The sequence below is a fragment of the Scatophagus argus genome, chromosome 21 (assembly GCF_020382885.2).
Source record: "Scatophagus argus isolate fScaArg1 chromosome 21, fScaArg1.pri, whole genome shotgun sequence".
NCBI lineage: Eukaryota > Metazoa > Chordata > Actinopteri > Scatophagidae > Scatophagus > Scatophagus argus.
The window spans coordinates 11629245-11653913 of record NC_058513.1 but is presented as its reverse complement, the minus strand read 5'-3'; the positions used below and the strand labels follow the sequence as shown (position 1 = coordinate 11653913).

The following is a 24669-nucleotide window of genomic DNA, read 5'->3' as shown; positions in this document are numbered from 1 at the left end:
GTCTTCTGTCCGTATTGGCCCACTGTATTACACAATCTAACACTATAGCTGGCAGTGTATTCCATCTGTATGAGTGATATGTCCTTTGTTCTCTGACCTGCTCTCTTTCACAGTTCAGAGGATTGCCTGAGTAATTGCTTTTGAAAGAAGGAGTCAGCTGTTATATACAGTGTTTTATACGTCGTGTTAGAGCTTCACAATTTTTTGTTAATAATTATGGATTGTCACCAAGCTTTTTTTTTTAAAGAAAGGGATTAGTTTGCTCTTTTTTGTCTCTGATGTAGACAAAACGAGCCAACAGTTGTCAGCACCCGAATCAAAATGATCATTTTCATACAGCCATTATTTTCACCCTTACAGAAACACCTTTTAAAACTATTCAGCAACATCATATATAATATTAATATACATTCCCCTCATATTTAAAACGAATACAGCCTTCGTGGACTGTATTCCTGAGCCTCGCAGTCTGACCTTTAACTTCCATTTCCATTTGTTTCCCACCACCATGGATAAGGCCCTGCAGCAACTCGCTGCCTCTGTGAGCAACGACAAAGTGACATTTCACAGCATCGCTGCCATGTTGCAATGCAGGGAGCGTGAGGTCGCAACACATGCCTGAGGTGAGAGCAGGGCAGGCCTCTACTCAGGGCGTGCAGTACATCCACAGAGGGGGAGCAGCAACAACCCTACATATGTACAGTGTATGACAATGTCTGCATAAGCAATTCAGTCGCAAGTGATAGTGGCGGTAAAGAATAGCTGAACAGACTGGTGGATGAAGATCTTTAGTAGTATGGTAGTGTTTTGAATTTAGGGCATGAAATACTGTTTTTTTGTTTGTTTGTTTTATTATCCACACACAAAGTCATGTTCTCTGCTATCATTATCATAGAAAGAGTGAGCCTGCTGGCTAGCTGTGCTGACATAATAGGACCTAATTAGACTTGAATTTCCAACTCACAGCTCTAATACTCCACCCTAGTGCTGCATACCAGCAGCAGTCCTATGAGGGACCTGTAAAAAATCAAGTTAGGGGAGAAACTTGCAGGCTAGTGTGACCTTAGCCTCAGGCACTGGGTCAGCCTCTGCTCTGGCAGAAAAAAAAAAAAGTTTGTTGATGCTACAGAGAATGTGAAAGATGTCGCTTTGCGGTCTCTGTGGCCTCGGGCTGCAGTGAGCAAACATATTTGGCAGAAAACCCTTGCGCTTGTCCTTGAAGCTTCACCTGGCTCAATAACTTTCCACTCAACAGCTGAGCAATACCGTAGAGCCACTGCAGAGCATACTGTAGCTAAAGCTTTCCAGAGTATTAATGGCAACAATTTGTCAGATGCTGCCCATTTGTATAAGAAAACTAGCTGAAATAAGTAGGTATGTGGAAAAATGAACTCTAAATGAGCCAGAAGGTAGAAGATGTAAAACCACAGAGAGAAAAAGACCATTAGGCTCCCACATGGTCAATGTGCTTATATATTTTTGTCAAAGACCACAAAGCACCTCTAGCTTTATATTTTATCTTTATATGCACAGGTAATGTATTGGTTTACAGGTATTGTAACCTGAGCACAGCGTGTTTAAAATCGCAGCGATGAGTAAAAATAAGATCGCTATCTATCGCTCTTATCCAGAGGCACATACAGTAAGTAGAATATAATGCAGTGCCTGGTATAAAAGCAGCCATGGATGAGTCCTAAGTGGAGAGGAGAAGCTGAGTGGATTCAGCACATGAGCAAATGGAAGAGGAAGAGAGGACAACTTGCAACTCAGAGGAAGCTGATATGACGTGGTACTTGACAAGTTTTTTGTTGACAAAGGGGGATGGGCTGGTGAGAGGACTTTACTGTCTAAATTGCAACAGCGATCCTAAACACTGAGGGGCTTGTAGGTATATGAAATGATCTTTGATGGAAAAATGAGCTTGTTGTTGTAGGAATAAAAAAAAAAGCAGCCGGCAAAGGCAGAGAAATTAGCATTTGCTAGACCATGACCCCGAGACATTACTGAGTTATAGTCTTTAGCCAGACAATCAGCATAGTGCAGACAATGACAGTGTTGTTCCACCACTCTGGTCCAAACTGAAATATCTCAACAACTATTGGACAGATTACTATGAAATTTTGTAAATATATTCACGGATGTGAGATGATAAATCCTGTTGATGTCGGTGATCCCCTGACTTTCGTGCTCCCCCCGGGATGCACTGTAATAACTTCTTCCAGCATCATCAGGTCAAAATCAAGTCTCAGCTGTCCTGTCTTGAAATATTTCACTAAAACTGGAAAATCATTGGATCACTAAAGTTAAGTTAGTATAATTTATCCTCTATAAAACATGAATGTCTATATGAATTGCCATTCTAGTGCTATGTCAAGAGTACAGGTAAAAATTCTACCTGTCTCATGTGAGATTTAATTTAAGGCAGCATGCTGACATTTGAATGGAAATATGACTTAAAGGCTTTTTAGAAGATCGTTTCATGGTTGATCTTGTAACAGCAGACCCAATTAAATGGTGTCCCAAGTTGATACAAATGTTTTATAACTGTATCTGTACATGCTGCAAATGACTTGACTGTAAACTCACAAATCATGCGTGAATTTTGCAGAATTATCTTTGAAATGTAGGCACTTGAATGTTCCTTATTGATTTATTTCTTACTCCCCCCAGGGGCAAATTCTCTTTTTTATGCCCGTGGTTTGGACTTAGGCTAGGATATAAGTAGCTTCCTTGGGGATACCTCAGCAGCTGGGTTTGAATCAGCGCTCTCAGGTAGGAGGACAACACCCGTGGTTCTCAGGATTCAGAGCCCTGCTGCTTTTCAATCTAACCATCTAATCACAGAGCATTTACTTGGAATGTGAAATGAATGTGTTCCAGAGAGGCAACAATCAACTCTAACAACAACTTTCAGGCTTCAAATGCAGTCTGCGACCTGCATTATAAATCCCTTGTGAGCTGAGACAGCCACATGTCATGTGAAAAGTTCACGTGTAATTACAGTAATTTTGACATGTAAAATGTATTACGATTTTTCTGCAAAGGAAGGATATTTGTTTGCGCACCTTTGAGCAAGACAGAGGAATCCATCTAAATGTATTGCATTTCCTGCATTATTATATGCTCCATTATCTTGATACAAACACTCTTTGCAGGGGGTCCATTTTTCATTTTAATTCCACCATAAAGTAGCACTGATCAGTGACCACTGAGGCTCAACCCTTCTGCATCTTTAATGCCTTTCCTGCTTGCACAGTGTCAGTAGCCATAAAACTACACCCTAATGCTCTGAGGGTGGAAGACGGCTGACAGCTCTGCTCTATTATCAGTTTAGTTTTGCTCAAATCCTCGCTTTCAACATCACAAGGGAAGAGAATTAGGTGAAATAAGGCTGGCAACAAGCATCAACCACCCAATACAAGCAACACAATAGCGATGCCAGGATAATGGTTGCCGTGTCAGTCGAAGAGTCGTTAAAAATGCAAGACCCATTTAAACAGTATGTAAAATTGAGCAGATTAAAAATATATGTGCCCTGTGTCCATGAGGGCTAAAGCTGCTCCTTCTGTTCTCTCTGCGCAACAATGAAGGCGGCAAATTTGTGGGCAAGCACACACACACACACACCCAACAAAATGCAGCTGCACATACAAGCACGCATATGGCACGCACACGCAAAATAAGAAAGCGAGAAGTTTCTGAAATTGGATTTTTACTTTAATAGAACTCTTGCAAATTTAACCAGAAGTAAACAAAGCTTGTACTGGAGGGTTTGACTTGTGAAAAAATTGTTTGATCCAACTGTATAAATTCAGTGCCTTTCTTTTCACAAAGGAGAAAGGTTTGGAGGTAGGATGGACTTGTTTGCAAAGAAACGTGCTTTTCTAGATAGTTTGAAAGTTCGTGACCTGGCTTTAAGGACTTTGATGAAAGAGACTCTTGCAGACAGTGTTTGGGTGGCAGCTAAAGGCTGTGAACAAAATGCTGTTAAAATACTTTTGGAGGCTTCAGGCCAGCAACTAATGAGGATCACAGCAGCAAAGTGTGAGAGCAGTTGGGGTCATTATGAACAAGTGTGCTCATTACTCACAGCAGCTTGACTACAGAGAGCTGACGTGGTGTGCAATACTGATCTGGGATGACCCTAACATATTAATGAATTGTTGGGGCTACAATACAGTTGTCTTTCAGTCCATGAAAAGTCAGAAAACAGCAAAAAAAATCTAAAACAACTTTGCTTGTTTGCTTTACTGACTGAAAAACAGATATTCCATTTCCTTTCATAAAGATAAGGATACGCAAACATGGCCAGGGTTCAAATTAGAGATGTTGGAAGCAGGGAATGTTTGGCATTTTAGCTAGAACAATCTACAGCCACACCAGCAGCTCTGTGGGGTTGCCCTAACACCAACACAACATTCAGTTAATGTTTGAGCTCTTGCAGGAGGTGCAGAACGATCACAAGAAAACACACAATCTCCCAACACTGTTTAAAAAAAAAAAAAAAAAAAAAAAAGATCACTCTGCTTATGCCAAATTTGCCTGGGGGGTAAATTACTGCCCTCAGGTGTTAGAAGCAAATGGCAATCTGCCTGTGCATGTTTGCATACACGCACACAGATGTGCAGCTTCACAAACAAACAAGTGCACTGAAACATTCCAGATGGCCAAGCAGATTGTTGTGTGCTAATTTCCCCAGTGAAACATTTGAACAGAAATATCATCCAGTATGGGATACCCCAGTTCATGCTGAGGCAGCGTCCAGACTCAACAATACAGACATAGCTTACTTTTCACACAAAGAACCACACACACGCGACCAAAATTCACTTACTCGTGAAGAGGCTTTAACACACAGCTGCCTTTGCACAGAGGAAGTACACCTTGTGACCAATAAATTATATTTATTCCCTGTTCTGCAAATAACCTCACTGATTACTGACAAACTGTCACTATTTCTGGATGAGTTCTGATACTAATCTTGTGATCTCCTAATCTTGTCATGGAAGGTTTGGTTTTTATTTTCTGGGTTGCTGGTGTCATGGCTCTAGGGACGACAGTGTAGGGCCGTCAGTCAACTTTGGTCCAGGCTGAAACAATGTTTGGATGGAGTGCCATCTTGTACAGACCTACATTTTCTCCAGAAGCTGACTGACTTTGATGACTGACTTTTCTCTGGCTCCGCCACATTTTTATTTTGGTAACTATGGACTGGAATGATTTTTTTTGCACTAACAATCATGGTGTCCAGAAGATCCAAATAATTTTTCAATTTTTATAACCAGCAGTTAACATCTCGCCAACAACTGGATCATTTCTTTGATGATCCCTTAACTTTTCACCTTTTGCCATCGTTAAAGTACTTTGGTTTATGAGAAAACACATGCATAACAAATAACAGTGCCATCAGTCTCAGTTGTACTGTGAGCGTTCAGGGCTAATTTACAAATGTTAGCATGGTAACTAAATGGTGGTGAAGATTACACCTCAGTAACATCACCATGTGAGCATGCTGACTTTAGAGCTCAGCTCAAAGCATAGCTCCAAGTACTGCTGGCAAGAATCTTAGTCTTGTCTTGTGAACAGTAATACAATTTTCAGTGACATCTACTGTTAGACGTGGGTCCCCGTTACTGCAGACACCATTAAAAAAAATCTTCTTTGTGTCATCACAACCGAACCCTCCAAGGATCACTATCTGCTGTGTCCTTATTAAGCTAACAAAGCATCAGGCAAAACCACTCACTTAATTGTACGGTAACAGAAAGCAAACAGTGTTGCACTGTGAGCCCAGCTCCCGTACAGAGTAACTGAGCTGAATGGATGCTCCACTGCAGCTTAGCACTGAAAATTCAGCTGACTGGAGGAAAGCAGCGTCCTGGCACTCAGGCGTCTGGCACTGCACATCTGGCATTCAAAAGCCCTCGGAGCAAACGTGCTGACATTACTGTTTCGTGTGGGCTCTTTCTCTATTTTCAGCCACCCGTTTTTGATGTCTGTTGTTGTCATGGCAATGAACGACACTGGATGCAGCATTTGTATTTTTCCTGCAAGCAAATGCCACTGACACAAACTGTAAAACAGTACAATTGATATTAATTTGTAGTGAAAATTAAAAATGTTATGGTGGTGTTCTTGGGGAGTTGTAGTTAAGCATAGAGTTTTGAAAATGTGTTTTCATGCATCTGAAGGCACATTTTTATCATGTAAAGTACCCTTTTTCAGATATTTAAAATTGCTAACGCTTTGAACACTAAAAACAATACAACAAAAGAGGCCTTCAAGCCAACATCTATATATGGTTGATATAAGGTGCAGTCATTCAAGTTGACCCATGTCCTTGGGGCATATTTCTTCCAAGCTCATTCTACTAAGAAAAGTTCAGCCTTGCTGCAGGAGCAGTATGATTTTCCACAATATCTCTGCCCTTAAAACATTTGCTCACTCATTTCAACATTGTTTCAGTTGGTTATGGTTTTGCAGATATGATTTCTCCACAGCATTAGTTCTGGTTATTGCATAGATTATAATCACTGCTGTGCAGACCACCAGCACATCCTGGGGGAATACTGAGTTTGTGCTAGAAGTAGAAACATACATTATTAAGATGGTATGTTTTCCAAATGTGAAGAAAAATTCTCTTTTTCACAAATGTGTGAGAGAGGACCTGAAATCATGAATGAAACACAGTGATATTTGGAGAATTTGGAAATACGAGGTTGAGATTTTTGGGACATACTCTTGCCAAATGTTTGATAAGGAGACACTCTCACTCTGTCTGGGTGTTTAAGATAAAGCTTTCAGCCAGTTAGCCTCTGAAGCTCACCACTTAACATGTCACACACGTGGGGGATAAAACAAACAACATATAGAGTTAATTAATGAGCTTTAGAGGTGCTGAAAGGCAGATTTTTTTAATGCTAAGCTACACTAACCTTCTGTAGTAATAATGCCTGGTTGTGGCGTACAATGAACTCTACTCATACAGCAGGGGGCTGGAATTTGGTGACATTACTACACAATGTCAGAGAGCTTGAATCCCCTATTTTAAGTTACACTGAACCTTGCCTCTGGAAAATTATTCTCCGATAAAATATAGAACACAGATGAGGATGGGAGCTGGTGAGGCAAGAGTGACAGCAGTGAGCTTTGGCAGAGGAAGCAGTGAAACTTACAACGCAAATATGCATGTAGATTGTCACCTCAGAAGAATATCTGTGCTGCAGTCAGTATTTGAGTGAGTAAGTACTGTGTGAAATACATGTTTTTGTTTGAGGAAAAAAAAATCAGAGTCCTTATCACTTTATGATTTATGTTTATAGTCAGCTGTCAATTTCTTAGTATTTTCAAAGTAACAGTAGTCACATGTTAATACAAGCAGGCATGTCATAAAGCTGAAATGCCCTTTACACAAACTAAAATTCAGGCTTTTTATGAGCATTACAACTGTATTATAGCATTAGTAAAGTATTAGAATATTATGTTTTCTAACACAAACAGACATATAACCTGTAGGTTCAACTTCGCTGAATTCTGGAGCCTACAGTCTCTGCATGAATATTTCAATAGGAAATGGGCAGAAAAAGACAGAAAAAAACAAACAACCCAAAAACAAGACAAAAAAAAAAAGAGAAGATTACTGCCCATAAAATGTAATCTGTACCCATTAACCTACATAGTACATCACAGTCATTGGTGAATTAGTGGGGCAACAAAATTGCTTCATTAAATTGGCAACAAAAACAAGACCAGCAGTTCTAGAGCAACAATTGATCAGGAGATGCTGTATAGCTTACTGAAAACAACAAGGGCAAATCAACAGGTAAGAACGTAGCCTGTAAAACGAGGTTGGGGGAAGAAGTTACATTTACTGCAGCACTGAAAATTTGTTTGTCCATTTGAGTACTTTTGGGATTCAAAGTCAGTAAGTCAGTAAGTCAAGTTTGACAAAGGATGGTAAATGTTCTTTCACTAAAGATGTAAAACTTGGCTAAGAGGTGCAAAGCTTTTCTCACTATACATTTTGGGCAGATAGTGCAGGTGATGCAGAAGTTATTTTTCATAGCACTGGCTTCTGAAATGAAATGTGTGTCTTGTGGTAGTAATTTTCTATCCAGTGGTGGCTCAATTTAATTAACATTTAAGACATACTAAAATGAATGCTGGCTGCTGCCTAAAATGTCAATTAGATCTGAAGTAATTAGTTGAATACTCGATGTTAATCCACAGAAAAATCACTATTTTCAAATCACTTGTCACACAAATGCTGCAAATACTACTTAATAGAAACATCATGACATTTCATTCAGGAAAAAGGATTTCCATCTAGTTTTACCAAAAGAAAATGTTTTAGATTATACCTTCGTACCTTTTTTTCCCCACAAACATGTTAGAGATGCCTGATCTTATACAACAATATTTCAATATGGTCTAATTTTCTGCACATTTTATCTTCTCTAGGGGACATGAAAGCACGCAGAGAGATGGTCATTTTTGTGCTTACATAAAGCATGTAAATCTTTTCTTTCTCTCAGTTCATTCACACAAGGCCTGTTCAATAATTCAAGAACACGCTGCAGTATACAGGCCACGTTCGGGACAGCTACAGGTTTTTCCGCCATGACCAGAAAGCCAGCGTACACCAGGGATTTGCAAACAACAGCTGCACAACCATGAAAAACCGGTGGGAACACTGAAGCTCGGGGATGACAAGAAATTATTTAAATACCATTAGATCTGACAAGAGACATTAAGAACTAAATGCTGTAAATGGTTCTTTCTAAAACCGCACAGATGATAATGAGCATCGAGAGAGGGCCTGCTATACTTCAAGTTTAGTTTAAGTAGCATGTTCTCAGCTTCATCTTAAAGTTGAATGAATTTAAATTTGCCCAAGTAGTGTTCTTAAGTGTAATTTTGAGGATTTCAATTTCCAGCTTCTTTATACTTCCACTCCACTACTTTTTGGAGGCAGATTTTGTACTTATTATTTAATAAGTTTTAATAATTTAACACTTATCATTCAGTGTTGATAGGCTGAAATCAGATAGCGTTGTGGGTGCGACACTAATGTGACTACAAATGGAGAGAGCAGCACATTTTTTAAATGAATTTGTTTTATTAGAGATAATCTATCCCTATCCTAATCCACAAAAACTGTTTTAAACATCCTCTTAGAGTCTCGCAGAATCTGCTCTGTTCATAATTAGGTTCCTGATGAGTTTGAAATCTATCTCACCAGTTTGCACCATGGCCATTGCATTTAGATGATTAGATGCTTAAGCAGACTTTTATATAACAGTGGGTAGCCCTGATTCTGTGCAATAAAATAAACAAAAAAGAAGAAAAGACTCAATTCAAGTATCTTCTGTTGATTAAACTTTATATACATCATGTTCTACACATAAAATACATAGAGCTTTAAGCTTATCGACAAAACAGATGGATGAAAGTTTAGTTATAATATCGGACATTAAAAAAAAAAGAAGAAGTTGTAAAATGTGTCACGAGGAGACGATGGCTGTGCCAGTGCTGTGGGTTTAACGCACTTGACCTCTCAGCTCATGTTGTGTATTTGCTGAAATTTTGGAGGGTGTAGGTTGCCACTGTGTCCAGCAGCCAACCACGTGTGACAACTGTAGCCTGTCTGGAGAGACCTGTTGAGCAGACAAGAGAGAGGTATTTAGTTAAGTCTGCAAATGACAAAATCATATGCATGTACAGTGTCTAGACGACCATCTTTTGGTAAAACCAGACATGGTCTGTGTCCCCTGAGATGTCGCGCCACACAGATATGAAATGGTAAGCTACATAGTATCTATACTATAAATACTATACACTATATGTTTCAAATCAAAGCGATAATATCAAACTAAATTATCTTTTTGTTTTAGAAATTGCATATAAATTACACTACCCTTCCAACAAGATGTGTCTGGAGAGTGTGTGCATGCATACACTCTCCACACTTCAATTACATCAGAGGGATGGTCGAGAGAAAGCGAGACAAGTGTGTGATTTCAATCAATGGTGCAGAGGAAGAGGATAAAAAGGGAGAGATAGAAAAAGGGGTTGGGTTGGGGCTACTCGATTACCTGGGCTATGAGCACCAGAGGATGCAGAAGAGGAGCCGCGACATTAAATATGCAGCAGTGCAAATTAGGAGAAGGTGCTGGTGGTGGAGGTGGTGGGGGTTTGCAGCCACTTGCTCCCTCTCAGTTTCAAACTGTCAGCTCTCCTCATGCTATGGCAGCCTCTTTTTACTGTCGCCAACTTGTTTTGACATCCCCCCTCCCCCACTAGCTCCAAACTGACATGTTCTCTTGGCCATTTCTCAGCTGCCTGACTTCCTTCACACTCGTTTTTCCTAGCAAGTCACTCTGCTCACTCTTGTTGGGAACCTGTCTCATTTTGGCTGGCAGGGTCTGCCGTTTCACCGGTCTGTCATTCTGTCTCCCGACTGGTCCTCGCACAGGCACAAACATATTTAAATGCATGTACTAATAATGCAGAGACAGGTGCACCGTCATGCACACCAGCCAGAATGTCAATGCTTGAGCAGACATCTGACCTTCAGCAGTATTTCTACCAGCAACCTATACAGTAAATAAATGTTTACTTATTATGTAACTGACTTTAACCCAGAAAACTTGCCTTTGGCGTCCCTTTAAAAAAACTGAATTGTGATAATCTTGTTGATAGTGTGAAGATACTTTGAGGACCACAGAGTTTTCTTTCTTTTTTTTGAAACACATGCCAGAAAATTCTGTGAAATTACAATTAATAATGTGGATATAATGAAAAAGAGGTAAAAAGATAATGGATTCTTTAGTGATTTAGTTAGTGAGCTGCAGTAGTCTAAAACATGAGTGTCAAACTCACTTTCATCCTGGGCCACATCAGCGTTTTGATCGCCCTCAAATGTATCTTGTTATCATATTACAGGATTGCCTCTGCATTCTGTGATTGTTGGGTTAGATTATCAATACATTAATACTGAAACACTAGCTCTAAAAGCAGAATTCTAGGAAAAAAAATAATGGCAAGCACACATTCAAGTGTTCACATACCTTCAGAATACTCTGGGTCAAAAATACACCTTCTGATAAACACTGATGATCAGGCCATTTTCTTCAGCCACAATAAAGTTGGTCTTCTGGCTGCGGCTGTGATGTTTAAGAAACTGATTCCGCTCCAAACAAAAGCTGCTTTTTCGTTCTTTGACTTTCTGTTGCTTTTCTTGGTTGTTAGGGTTAGCATACTTGTCTCCGTTTTTGGTGTCAGAGTACAGCCGTGAACAGTGTTCGTTTGGCACTGCTTCGTTACACAGAAGAAATACCAGCTGGTCTCACCTGAGCGCAAACATCGTTTCACTTTCTTATCTGTCTTTGATCGCCTATCCTGATCTTAGCCTGATGTCGCCAAATATTATCAAATCTATTCTTTTTTTTTTTTGTACATTTATGGGACTGCCTCCCCTCAAAACAAAACAAAACAAACAAACAATGACAGTCCTGCTCCTTTCCTGAACCATTCCACACCATGTGATGACAAATTTTTAATAAAACCTCGCCCTGTCAAAAAACACACAACTTTTACGGGTTTTAAGGGCAAACTAGTTAACATAGTTGGTTAATTTGAATGTTAATTTGAACATTAACCGTCTGCATAACCTCAAACTCTAGTTAGGTCAAGCACACAGTCGCCAGGAAATCTTGCCTCAATTATTTGCCTTGACTTAATTAAAACAGCCTCCTCTTGGTTCCTTTGGTAAATGATGATGTTGATTTTTAAGTGTTACAACACAGGAAAACTTGGCAGCAGGAGCTCATTAATCTTGTACTGCAGAGTTTTTTTGGTCTGTTATTCTCTGACAGAAGGATGCCTCATCGCTTATTTTTTTGTGATAACTCTCAGTATTCACTGCTTTTCTGTAAAATTGCTTAACTTATGCTATTACCATGAAGGCTAAAGGGCCTCAGTAATGAAAATATCAAGACTCTGAAAACAATTACCTTATATCAAGAATTACCAATAATGTCTGTACTCGTGCCAGAGTTGAGCCCCCAGTGAAGTCATGTATGACTTTAGTCAGCCCTACTGCTACCAGCCTAACCTCGATCATTATTCTTTATGTGTGTGTGAATGAGAGAGAGGCTGAGTTAGAATAACTACAAGTTTGAAAGTGTTGTAAAAGAAGAAGATGAAAATGAAATGTTATTTTAAGATAAGACTTACTGCTGTATGTGGACGATGACGTTGCTGGTCCAGGCTGAACAATGACCACCTGATGAGACTTCTGTGCGACAAAAAAGATATAAATTATGCCTTATTGGAATTACAAAATCAGATGGAAGTAGAACGTATACAAAACAGCTTCAACCAGCCAAACTGGAAGGCAATTTTCACTATTACCTGTCAGATTATCGACTATTATCTATAAATCTCTGAGCTGAAACATGCTTGATTGTTGATTAGGCTGTAGTGCTAGTTGGATCAGGGGATTTTCATTTTCGATTATAACTTGACATTTGCATTCATGTGCCATTTTCAAAAATACAATCAAACCCAGGAGACAAAGATTATGCATTAACTGGTAGGGAGGCTGCAGCTTTCTGAGTCAAAGAAGTGTTCACTGTGGGAGGCACACACTTTACTGACCGCTGCATTGTCCCTGCAGGTAACAGTCTGACTCTTTTGCTTGCAGTTTATGAGTTATAAGAATCTTAAAGGGACAGCTCAAGCCAAAATCAAAAAAGCATATTTCTTCTTACCAGCAGTACTATTAATCCATCTACATTGTTCTGGTGTGAGTTGCCGAGTCTTGCAGATATCAGCTGCAGAGATGTTTGGCTTCTCTTAAACATAATGTAACTAGATGGCACTTCTAATGTGGTGCTCAAAGTGCCAAAACAATACTTGAATATTAGCAGTGTTTCTTTCCAAAAGTCATGACCAAGTAAGTCAAGATAATCCACAGACCTTACTGTGAGCGGTTTCCTGTTGGAACAATTTTCTTTCTGGCAAACTGCACTGTATCACTGCACAGAAGGAAAAGGTACATCTACTCATGGACGAGGGGCTCAGGGCGAGATGTCAACATTATCAGCATCCTACACGGCTGAGCTGTGTCACTTTAGTTTGCTTATTTAGCTTAGTTAGGTAGCCTCTCATCCATAAGCAGATGCACGCTTCCATGTGTGGAGTGATAAAGAAAGAAAATAGTTCCAATGTGAAAGTGCTCACAACAGGACCTGTGGATTATCTCGAGCAACTCGGTCATGATCTCTTAAGAGACATTTCTGTTGAGTTATTAAAATGTAATTTTTGGCGCTTTGAGCACAACAAGCAAATCTCTGTGCTCATCAATCACCAGCATACTGCTGATACGTTTCAGCGTTATTTTAAAATGGTACTGACCAATGTGAATGCAATGTGGCGAAATAATGTATTTATTAGGGGGAGAGGTTGGACACTTACCTGTTTACTGTCGAGGAGAAGTGGGTCTTTGACTACAGCAGCTCCACAGAGCTCCACCATCCACTCCATCTCATCTACAACGAACAAACACGCACACATACGTTGCCTGTAAATGTTGACTGTTTTGTTGAAACACTCTTTGATAAAGTATCCTTGGTCACACCTTAATGTAATTCTCTCTACTTTCACCCCTTTAACCCCAAGGGGATACTGAGCAGGCTCGTTTCAAACTAAGACTTCCTTTGATCAGAGGGAAGGGAAATAGGTCAATACTTATGGCTCCGCTCAATCAATATGTGCATCTCACTCAGTAAGTCAACACACATTTCACAGTTCATATTTTAACATAATAAATCAGACAACAAACACCTAAAAAGTCAAAATCAACAGCTTCCCTCGCTTGTTGCAACTGTGTTGGGAAAACAATCAACTTGTAGTGTGTGCTGCAGCTAACCTCATTGTTTAACAAACACAAATGTGAGCAATTAAATAATGGATGACTGGGCTGAAGAAAACAGACTCCATCCTCATATTTGTGCCATGTACATGAAAGTCTTTAAAGTCATCACGCAAGCTAGCAGATGTCTACCCATTAGCAAAGCTTCATCGATCCAGCAGGCAGCAGGAGGATGCTGCAGGAGCACTTTTAAGAGTCCCAGGAAGAAGGAAACCAGAGAGCGTTGCCTCTTCAAGCAATGTGCCCTTTGAGACCTTCACCCATGATCTATCTGTCAATTCATTCATGTTGGAAGGGTACAGCAAAGAAAGTATGTTGTATAAAGGGCAACCAAACTGCACTCTGCCTTCAGTTTGAAGGTCGTTAACAGCTAGAATCATTCAGACTAAAGTTCTTCTGTTGCAAAAACTGTAAAACCAGAACATTTGTACCAATTTTACAAGAGGAGAACAGCAACAACACCTTATCCCCAACCTGAAGGCTCATTTCAACTTTCTTCTTCCAGGCAGCTAATTGATACCAAACTGTACTGCCGTGCAGTATGACAACACCACACCAAAAATATCACACAACTCTTAAGTCTGTATTCAGTCCACCCACACTTTGGAACTACTTATCATTGTTATCCAGAGCTGAAATGACAGAAGACAGGTTTCAAACTGTGTCAGTCAAAACCCGTGTGAGCTACTTTAAATGCCCTTTTCATTATTGCTCCCCTTCTCTTTAAAGCAAGGCGGGTGTCTATCGGAGTCCTGCAGGACAGTGACATCAGTAGAACTGAGTAAGTGGGGTTGAGCAAAGTCATTTTTTGATTAAGAGAACAGAACAGTGCAAACAGCATGACGGCAGCTGGGAAAAGGCAACAGTTTCAGTGAAATAAAACCTTAGATTTATTTTCGCAGTCTGTACTTTGAAAGTATGCAAATGAAAGTGTAAAAAAACAGACAAGATTGAGCTTCGGGTGGATGGAACATTAAAGTAATAAGAGACAGCTAAAACAGTGGTTGACAGATATTTTATGATATACCTGATTATATGGTATAAGGAAAAGGCAGTTTTATCTCATATAGCGAAGACACATGGATGAAATTTTCTGGCACATCATTTGTTTTTTTCCAAAAAGAAAAAGAAATGTGTTTGCAAGTTATTCATCATCCTGCTGAAAGTTTATGTTTAATACACCTTTCTAGAACTCTCAGCGTCATCGTTTGCAGCGCTCAACAAAAGGCAAGTGCCACGTGCTGGCAGATAATTGAAACAAAGGGGAAAAAATGAAAACAACAACAAAATCTCATGTCATTTCACTAAACTCATTGGATGAAGCCTCTTTGCTCAGCATGTAAAGATTTATGAGCTCGATATGCGTACAATATTTGTAGCATGAATGAGGTTACAATGCAAAAATGCCAAAGGCCGCGACAGCAACGGTGTCACCAGTATACTTTGTTCACCAGAGGGCACTGATAAGCTCGTTTTCAAACTGTAAAATGTCGTCCCCCCACAGTACGTATAGATATCGCTCGCAACTTTTTAAAGAAATTGTTCAAAATTTTTCACTTTTTGATGAGATGAGAAGAACACTAAATATGAAGCTAGAGTAAAGAAACAGGTGGCTTAGCTTAGGATGAAGTCTGGAAACTGGGATAAATGTCTATCCTGGCTCTGTTCTGCCATCTCACCTTCCTGCATGTCTCGAGCTCCCTCTTTTATACCTAGTTTGAACCTGAAGTGTCAAAAGTTGTGGGTTTATACATTATGTTCTGGAACTATTGCTTGGCTGGATGTAGTGATTTACTGGAGTCATTGTGACATGACCGGTTTATAAGATGATTCTTCTCATCTTACTCTGACTACCTTCTGCAGAACAATTTCTTTGATAACCAAATTTAAAGAATGAATCTCTGAAATATCTATAATATTGACCTCAAAACTTTCAATATCAGTTACATTTCTCAGTAGTTCCCTGATCCACTTTGCATGTTACATTTCAGCCCTTGATGCTGCACAGTATATAGAAAAGTATATTTCAGGAGTTTCTATTAGAACATGTCATGTGGCTGATGTGATTTACCTGTAGTCATGTCTGTAAAAGGTCCTTGGAAGCAGATCTTGTAGTCCTTCATGAGCAACTAAAGAGAAAAAGAAGAGGAAAAAGTGAGGCTAATACACCAATGATATACTGTGAGATGCCTGCAGAAGTTCAAGTGGAAGAGGACATTTATTCAGTGCATTTAACCTCTGGACAATGTTCACCAATACTGTGTGTAGGCAGCTGTAACAACACATCTGAGTACGTTTCTGAACTCTTTTGTCTGAAGGGTTACACTGTCAGGGTGGAAACATTTTGCTAAGCACATCTCGTAATTTTATTTAAAAGGTATTCCTCACTCATTGTGTCAACAAAAACACCTCTGAACCTTGCTCTCACTGTAACACTGTAAATTCAGGGATGAGTCAAAAGAAAAAAACAAACAGAGCCACCTTCACCGAGGTAATATCACGCTTTAAGCAAGCAAAGAAAAACGACTTGAACAACACCAGGGACACATTGTTTTATTGCACTCCGGTTCAATAAGCTTGCCTGAAATGGGAATGCAAAATTGTTTCCTTGAACTATCAGAAAAGGAAAATGTGCAACTCACATCACAGGTTCATACACACTGTGTGACTGGATGGAAATGTTTGGAAGATAAATGTCGGAGCTGCTGGAGACAGAAATACTAATTTCTCACACCTCTCTGTCTGTCCATAATGAGCGTTAGCTGGAGGTGCTTGGTGAGATGAAAAATCGTTTCTGTTACAGATTTTTAATTTAGACAACACCTAATGTCCTTCAGGAGGTATTAAAGTGTGTGATGTGATAATGGCCAAATGCCACACACACAGACACACTCTTCGACCGACTTTCTGGTGACAGAGTCCGAGTTCTGGCACTTCATTTCACCTGTTAGTCTGTTTGCCACAGTAGTGCAGGTGACAGGAAGGGAGTATGAAGAGGACAATCTGTCTGGCTCCAACAAAGAGTCAGCGCGGCGCTGAAGCCACTTAAATAAGCCTGAAATTACTAGCTAATTCAATTAGCGGAGGTTCTTCAAAGGCAGCGATACGGCCAACGTGACATCAAGCCGTTTCTAATTTTCCCCCTCAGTGGCAACAGAGCCCGTCCTGCTGGCCTAACACCAAGAGGAAAATTACAATTAGCATGTTACAACAGGGCCTGAGCTAAGAGGCTGGTGCAATAGGAAGAAACAGGTTCAAGTGCTGTTTGTGTATGGGAAACTTTATTTGATTTTCTTCACAGAATCAAACTATTCTTGGTGACCAGACATTTTGCTTTTAACAACAACACACATGGCAATAACTGTGAGTAACAGTCAAAGTTAATTTCTTTCCATCCTTCTCATTTAAATGCTGATTAGTTGAGTACTAAATGTACTGAACTTGACTCACTCCACTCTTGAGTTCATGGTTACTGAATTAAAGGCCTTGAAAAGCTATTCTCTCAACCAGCGTTTTACTTGGAGCACTATTATCCCACATGAAGGTCAGAGCACTCTTAGTTTTCTGTTTTTGGAACCACAAACACATTTCTGTTTTTGTGTTCGTGGGCTCAGTTTGAAAAAGGTGATGTCACATACTTCTTTGCAACAGTCAGATTTTAGCAACATTTGAATAAAATGTCATGACCATTGTGAGGTTGTCTGCTAAAAGATCTAAGCTACCAAAGCAGGTTTTTTTTTTTAGCTCGACTCCTGTTTTACTTGTTAATATTTAAAATTACAGGGAAATTCATAATATAATAATATGTTATCTAATTCTAATATATCTACAACAAATTTAAATGTATCGAACACATTTTTCAGGGACCTCTAAGGCAAAATCTTGAAGCTAATTTGCAAGGTGTACTGAGCTCATGACAGGAAAAAATACTTTTACATTTTGTTTTTGCTTGTTTATTTGTTTTTTAAACCTTCTAAACTTAGATTTTAGGAAGAAAAAACTATTTTTAGAAATGTTTTGATATGCAATTGGGAGATCCCCAACTTAAATTTTGGAGGCTATTTAAACCAAAGTAAAACTGCGTAATAGCCACCCTGCTCAGTGTGGAAGGGACTCACATTGTTGTCTTCGGAGGTACGAGCTCTCATGGGGCCCTGGTGGTTGGATCCATTCACCACATCACCTCTGACTTCAAAGAGACTCTGTTGGAAAACAACACAAAGTGACTTCAGTAAATGTGCATTAAGTACGTGAGGCTCAGTCAAAATCCTATAAAACCTTTCCTGTTGCTATTAGCTTTTAAATAAGCAAAGCAATTATTCACTCATCAGATAAAAGGACTGCTGACAGACAGCTACTGCTATTTGATTTATTTTAAAGGTCAAATTTGTGCCAAAGAGTGCACCAAACATTTTTCAGTTTGACAGAATTCATCTTATAACTGCATGGAGTCCATCTCTACATACACTATATGATGCATAGAAAATGCTAATAAACTGGCCTGAATGACAGAGAAATAGTTTAGAATTAATGGGAATATTAAACAAAGCTTGGCATGGGATTACACTCGCATAGCGCTGAACCAGATGCGGGAATTGCTAAAGCACATGGATGACAAATAATTGATGAGGTATCACAGTGAACCACATGGAGAGATTCATCATGCAGCCTTAATTCAACATCGCAACATACACAGAAGTAACAGGAAGTCACCGGCGCGCAAATTCAAGGAGCACACAGGCAAGCATACCTCATTTAAGAGTTTCTTTTCTTTGAAGCACTCTGAAATCCCTGCGGAGAGGAAATAAGAATAGTGAACTTACGAGCTTATTGTCAGAAGCATGTATGTAACGCTCCTTTTATTCCCGCCTATGCCTTCACATCCCGCTGTTTTGCATTTAGAGCAATTTCTGTAAACTTTTCAGTGATGGAGTCTGACAGTAAAGTTATGACTTACACTGGAAGCTCACCACCCACTTCCTGCCTGCAATGCCAAGGAAGTACTTCAGCGTGCGCTCACACACCAGTTGTTCATCTGGCGGAGAAGAGGGAAGAAATAAAGACGTGTGAAAAGATGTGCATGTCTGTGCACATCAACATACCATAATTTGATTTGTGGATACAAATAGACAACACATGTGAGAAAAGAATACCTGAAAGCTTTAATGTGATGCAAAATAAAGCACAATGTATGGCTATGATTGCTACCAACTACCAACAACAAAAATTATTATTGACAAAGAAAACAACAAATCCTTGGCAGCAAAAGGTTTGACATTTTTGCTTGAAAAATTATGAAATAAAATAGCCTAGTTGGCTATTAATTTTCTTTTGACTTTCTAACTGATTAATCGACTAATTATAAAATTAATGTCCACAACCACACCAGAAAGACATATAAAAAAACCCCCCATAATATCAGGTGCAGAGAAATGCCAAAGTGAAAAATGTCTCCATTGGAATGGATTTTTTTGTAACAGCCGTTACATCTGCTAAAATGATTAAACAATTCTTTTAAAAGGGCACCAAACAGTTTAGGAGTGGACACTGAAGCAGTGAATAGCTCCACAGGCACAAATCATGGTTGATCAGCAGGGTCAGGGGCTATTCTTCCTTCAAAAAATAACATTAATTATCGTTTGATTTGTACTTCCAGAAAAGAATTAAGTGAACATTACAGAAGTGCCTCAAACAAAACATAATTTCAGTGATTATTATTTTCTGCTGATGGTTAGAATAGGACACCTCTTTCTCCTTTCCAACCTTTCACCACAAAGATCAAGAGGTCTCGTGGTCTCATTTTTGGTTACCCAGGAAACAGCTGCCATTAAAAATAAAAGGAAAAAAAAAAGAAAAAGGCTTCTAAAACAGCGGCGGTTAATATGGTGCTTTGGAGACAGCGAGCTCTGAAATTAAAAATAATCTATCAGAGAGGGTAATTAGCAACAAGCAGATAAATGGAGGAGCAAGTGAGTGGGTGAGAGACACACAGAGAGCTTATCTCTGAGGAGCGCTTTAAGAAGACGTACAAAACAGGCGGTAACTACATGTGGGGGGAAAAAAATATATTTCTGAAAATGCAAATGTTCCTGCTTAAGAAAATATTTAAAAACAGAACTTAGATTTAAAGTGGGATTTTCAATAACCATTTTAATTGCTCTTCTGTGTACATCAGCCATTAATTACAGTCCAGTGAATCAACTCAACTCTTTTCACACTTACGGTCTTCACTAAATGCACAACATTATCATACACTCACAGTGCCTGCATGCTCACCTGTGTGCATTATGACATGGGTCACCTCTGGTGTTACCTGGGAGACCACACGGGCACCAACTCGCTTGGCAAACTTTTTCACCATTATCTATGAAGGACATCTGATTGGTTAATGTATCCTGCTACGGAAAGCACCAGATAAGCACACTAATAGACTGAATGGGCACCTGTTCATTGGGGCCTAATCCAGACGATACCAGCACCATCTTCGCTTTACTTCTGTCTCTCGTAGGAGTGTTATTTTCTTTGTCTTCTTGCCCATCTGATGGCGAGCCGTTGCTCTTTAATGATTTGCCGGCTGAACTTGAACTAAGTGTTTTGAGTGCTGCGGTGCCTTTTACGCTCTGACCTGTGTGTGTGGAGTGCTGTGCTGCTGTATAGAGAAGACAAACAAATAAAAAAGAGAGAGTTGGACAGATCTTAAATCCGATCCGAGACAATTCTCTTTAAAACAAGTACAAACACATTTTCTGATTTTCTGTGACATGGAGCTTAACCTTCATTAACCTGTCAGACTACCAAGCAACAGACAAAACACCTGAACTCAGCAATATAAGCTAGTACAACTAAGTGACTGTACAGACTTCAGTATCTGTACTAGGCGAATCTCTACAGGAGCAGCCTTACCCATCTCTGCAAAGTTGCTATGCTTTGACACGCCGGGCTGCATGACCCCTTGGCCCTCACACGGTCTGGAGTTGGGCTGTTGTTCTGCTTCTGGAACAGTTTTCCTGCAAAACAGACACCAATTTTTGTAGTACTTTGAAGGAAATGAGACAGAAGGACAACTTGCAAGGTCAGTATTGGGGAATATCAATGTGTTTTTATATTTATAAATATCAAGCCTGACTGATTTCAGTGGTGGATGAAGTATTTAGATCCTTTAAGGTAAAAATTCCACAAATAAAAGTCCGGCACTCATAAGCATACCAAGCTGAGTTAGCAACATGAGTGTTAAACTACTAAACTATCAATGCATCAATGAATGAAAATTGTACTTATATACGGTACTTGGGTACAAGTACAGTTACCTTTCACAGATGCCCCAGGATACAGAGTAGTCAGTTTGTATTCAATGCCATGTCTTCAATCCAAAAACATTAACAGATACTTGGTATGCACCCTGGTGATGCTCTCTGATTGGTCTGTGCTGTGGCCATGTTCGTTGCTTATAAGAGCATGGATACACTTCAGAGCATTTTTAGTGGGTGAAACACACATTCATGCTCTGATGAAGGCCACGAGGCTGATGTTCGTATGTGCAGGTTGAATAACTGAATAACTCTGAAATTGAGGTTAGTACACTTTGTCGAGATCCATGTATGTGTTTCCTCCTTACCTTTGGGCATTCAAAGTTTAAGCAAAGTGACAGACTGACAATACAGCCATGTCTTTAATTATCAATAGATTACATACTATTTCAGAAATCATATGAATAAGGTTTCAAAAGTCCTTCTCTCTCTCTTCCTTTGTTTTCTTTTGGGTTCATTTATTCACTTAAAGACTCCTGAAATACTGACAGCTTGCTGCGGGCCTTAAACTACCTGCAATGTGTTCATGGCTCATTGAAAACTTAAATATTCCAATGCCAAACATTCCTTCCAATTTCTCCAATGAGCTCATGGAGTGTGTGCCTTTTTCAATTTGGAAGCTGTAGAGCTAAGGCCTTTTGTGTTTTCATCTGCTGTCTTTTTTTCCATCTTTCCCTCTCTCTTGCCTGGAGGACAGCACTTAGAACCCCGCAAGGCGAGAGGTTGGGGGGGAAGCAGTCAAGCAGGAGAGATAAATTACTGTGGCATCACAAGTTTCCCTCTAAGTGCTCTAAATGACATATAAGATGCTGTCAGTAATGACTTTTTTATTCTACACAGCAGATTCTGGCTTCATTAGCGAGATTATCTGCCTGTCCTCTCGAGATGCATCATCACCCTCTGAGAACCACACGCGCACATACACGCACCAACTTTCTCCTTCAGTTACAGACTGAAAGAGAACAATTACATGCCACTTGCTCCAGTTATTGTTCTGCCTAATATGGCGGAATTGAAAAAGAGCTCCATTTAAAATGTATTAACAATGTATACAACCCTCTGAGGAGAGAAAGACAACGTAGCGAGGCAGATAATATTTCATTAGATTTGTTGCTGAATTAAGGTTTGACCTCAAGGATTCTCACAACAGATTGGTTAACTGACCCAGTAACCAAAACAATAATGTTCTGCTAGCCAGACTAGCCATTTTCTCCTGCTTTAAATTTTTATGCTAAGCCAAACTAACCGGCTGCGGGCTGTAGCTTCATATTTGAAGTCCAGATATGAGTGTTATGGACATTCCCATCTGACCGTCTAAAGTGAAGAAGCATATTTCCCAAAATGTCTGAACATTGCGTTAGTTGCATGTACTTTGAAGGCACTGACAATTACCAACCTGATGTCCATGATAAGACCAGAAAGATCAAAAGCCGCACTTTCTCCTCATCATTATCAGTGACCATATTATCAGAGGGATCATTCCGGAGAATAGTGTAATTCAAGAATGTCCTCTCTGTATGAATGCAGAACTGCTTCCTGCGAATCATTTAGCTGTGATATCATCTGCTCCTCTAATCATTTCCTGTCAAGAATGACTTAATGTTGGGAGGCAAGCTTGTGTTTTCATTTCAGACAGAGAGCACTTATTTGCAGTAAATGATACCTGCTGTGTCAGTCAGACATCTTTGTTTTTCCACAACTGAGATAAAGCTGTAAGGCCAAACTAGAGCACGCACCACGTACTGCTGTATGTGCTATATTTGCACTTTTATCTTTTTAAAAATATTTTGTATTAATATTTATAATGTATAACTGTTCCGTGTTATCTATCACTCATTTAACATCCATCCATTGTTAAACAACTATTTCCTTCAGAAATGTTGTGGTTCATTTTAATAACTTAGTCGAGTCTTGCATGTTTTACTTACTGGTCAGATCCTGGGTCCTGGTCATGTGGTAGGGATCTGTGGGCGTCGGGTTCTGTGGACACAAACAATCATCAGGCCTAAACAGTTTAACAAAAGGAAAGACTCATGTTTAGGGTCACTGAAATGTGATATAAACTCCTCAGAAAAGAAGAAAAAGAAGAAATTGAGTATTTTTCCTTTGATGTGCACATCTCCAAATGGCTTGTTTTTTCCAACCAACACTTCAAAGCCCAAAGACATTCAGTGTAATATCATCGCTGATAAAATCAGTAAATTTCCCCTCAGGGATGGTAGAAGCAGAGGATTTTTGGCATTGTTGCTTTTGAAATATGATAAACAAATAATCATCTACTAATCGACTAACTGTGCGAGCTCTGTTTCATAAGCTGCTCACCTGTGATTTTGCCTCTCTGGTTGGTCTTTGAGCGGTCCATGTTTGCAGGACTGTCTTCTTTCTCCTGAAGCACCTCTGACACCAGAGCCATCAACTTCTCCAACCTCACCAGTTCCTTCTGCATCTCTATCTTTTGCTGAAAGAGAAGAAAACAAAGCAGAACATCTTATAATTGCAAATGAGTCATGCACTTTAATAAAACACAAGCAGGAATGAGAGGGAAAAAAAATTAAAAATAATAAATAAAGAGACGTATATTGGCTGAACATTTGGCATCTTGCACTGACGTATGAAAACAATACCAACTGTCAATCAGTGAGGAAGGGCCCACACTCAATCAGAGCCAGTTTGTCTTTATTGGAAGGAAATGCGTGCCGTAGTGAGGGGAATATATGGCAGAATAAGAAAGTGAGACAGTGAATATATAATATTTAAAAAGTGACAACAGCTTTTGTAAACTAGTGCTGATTTGAAAGAATGAGTCTACTGAGAGTCTACTGATTTAAGTGTGTGTGTGTGTGTGTGTGTGTGTTGAAAAGCTTCGCTGGACTCACACTTTGAATTTCATCCTTTGAGTTTACAGACTGAGTGCATTGATTATGCATACAGATACACAAACTGGAAGCACAATAACACCAAACCTCTGTTTTCTCAGATGTGTGTAATTCTGGGTCCCTTTCTAAACCCCAGGGCATGAAACTTGAACTCCCCTGTCAAATATGGTCAACAGATAAAAGTGAGAGCACTGGAAGATGAATGAGGTAGAAAACAAGAATCATCTCCTAGGCAGCATTTCTTCTAACGTAAATGAAATGCAATTTGGAGAGCTGCTGAGGGGGACATTTTTTACCAAGCAAGGTAGTCTGTCATCCTGGAACTGACAGTTTGGTTTGGGAAAATGCGATGGCTGCCCTCTCTGGGGCGTAATGTGACAGTGCATCGCCGCCAGTACAATGCAACCAGGTAATGCACAACAAGCAAACAGACACACTTAAACATTTATCGAATTAATGAAAAATCTAGTCACTTTGTCAAGAATCAAAGGCTGTTCATAAACTGAACTGGATGCTATTTTATTAGAGCATAGAGAGTATTTATATAGGT

The 24669-nt window shown here is 39.5% G+C and overlaps 1 protein-coding gene across 3 annotated transcripts in view; it reads right to left on the bottom strand.

Annotated features, from left to right (window-relative positions):
- LOC124052490 (breast cancer type 1 susceptibility protein homolog) overlaps positions 1 to 24669 on the bottom strand; it is a 55110-nt gene that overhangs the window by 25591 nt on the left and 4850 nt on the right. The window contains exons 10-21 of one of the 3 annotated variants that reach the window (XM_046376791.1): positions 23566 to 23701; positions 23172 to 23223; positions 20840 to 20943; positions 20380 to 20585; positions 20213 to 20300; positions 18894 to 18971; positions 18687 to 18727; positions 18055 to 18138; positions 16008 to 16065; positions 13480 to 13553; positions 12238 to 12298; positions 9366 to 9656 (exon numbers count right to left, since the gene is read on the bottom strand). In XM_046376791.1, coding sequence (XP_046232747.1) covers positions 9562 to 9656; positions 12238 to 12298; positions 13480 to 13553; positions 16008 to 16065; positions 18055 to 18138; positions 18687 to 18727; positions 18894 to 18971; positions 20213 to 20300; positions 20380 to 20585; positions 20840 to 20943; positions 23172 to 23223; positions 23566 to 23701 — 1077 coding nt within the window. In that variant the 3' untranslated portion in view covers positions 9366 to 9561. Of the gene's footprint in view, positions 1 to 9365; positions 9657 to 12237; positions 12299 to 13479; positions 13554 to 16007; positions 16066 to 18054; positions 18139 to 18686; positions 18728 to 18893; positions 18972 to 20212; positions 20301 to 20379; positions 20586 to 20839; positions 20944 to 23171; positions 23224 to 23565; positions 23702 to 24669 lie in introns of those variants that run through there. The other 2 variants (XM_046376792.1, XR_006842007.1) reach the window with 2 other exon arrangements.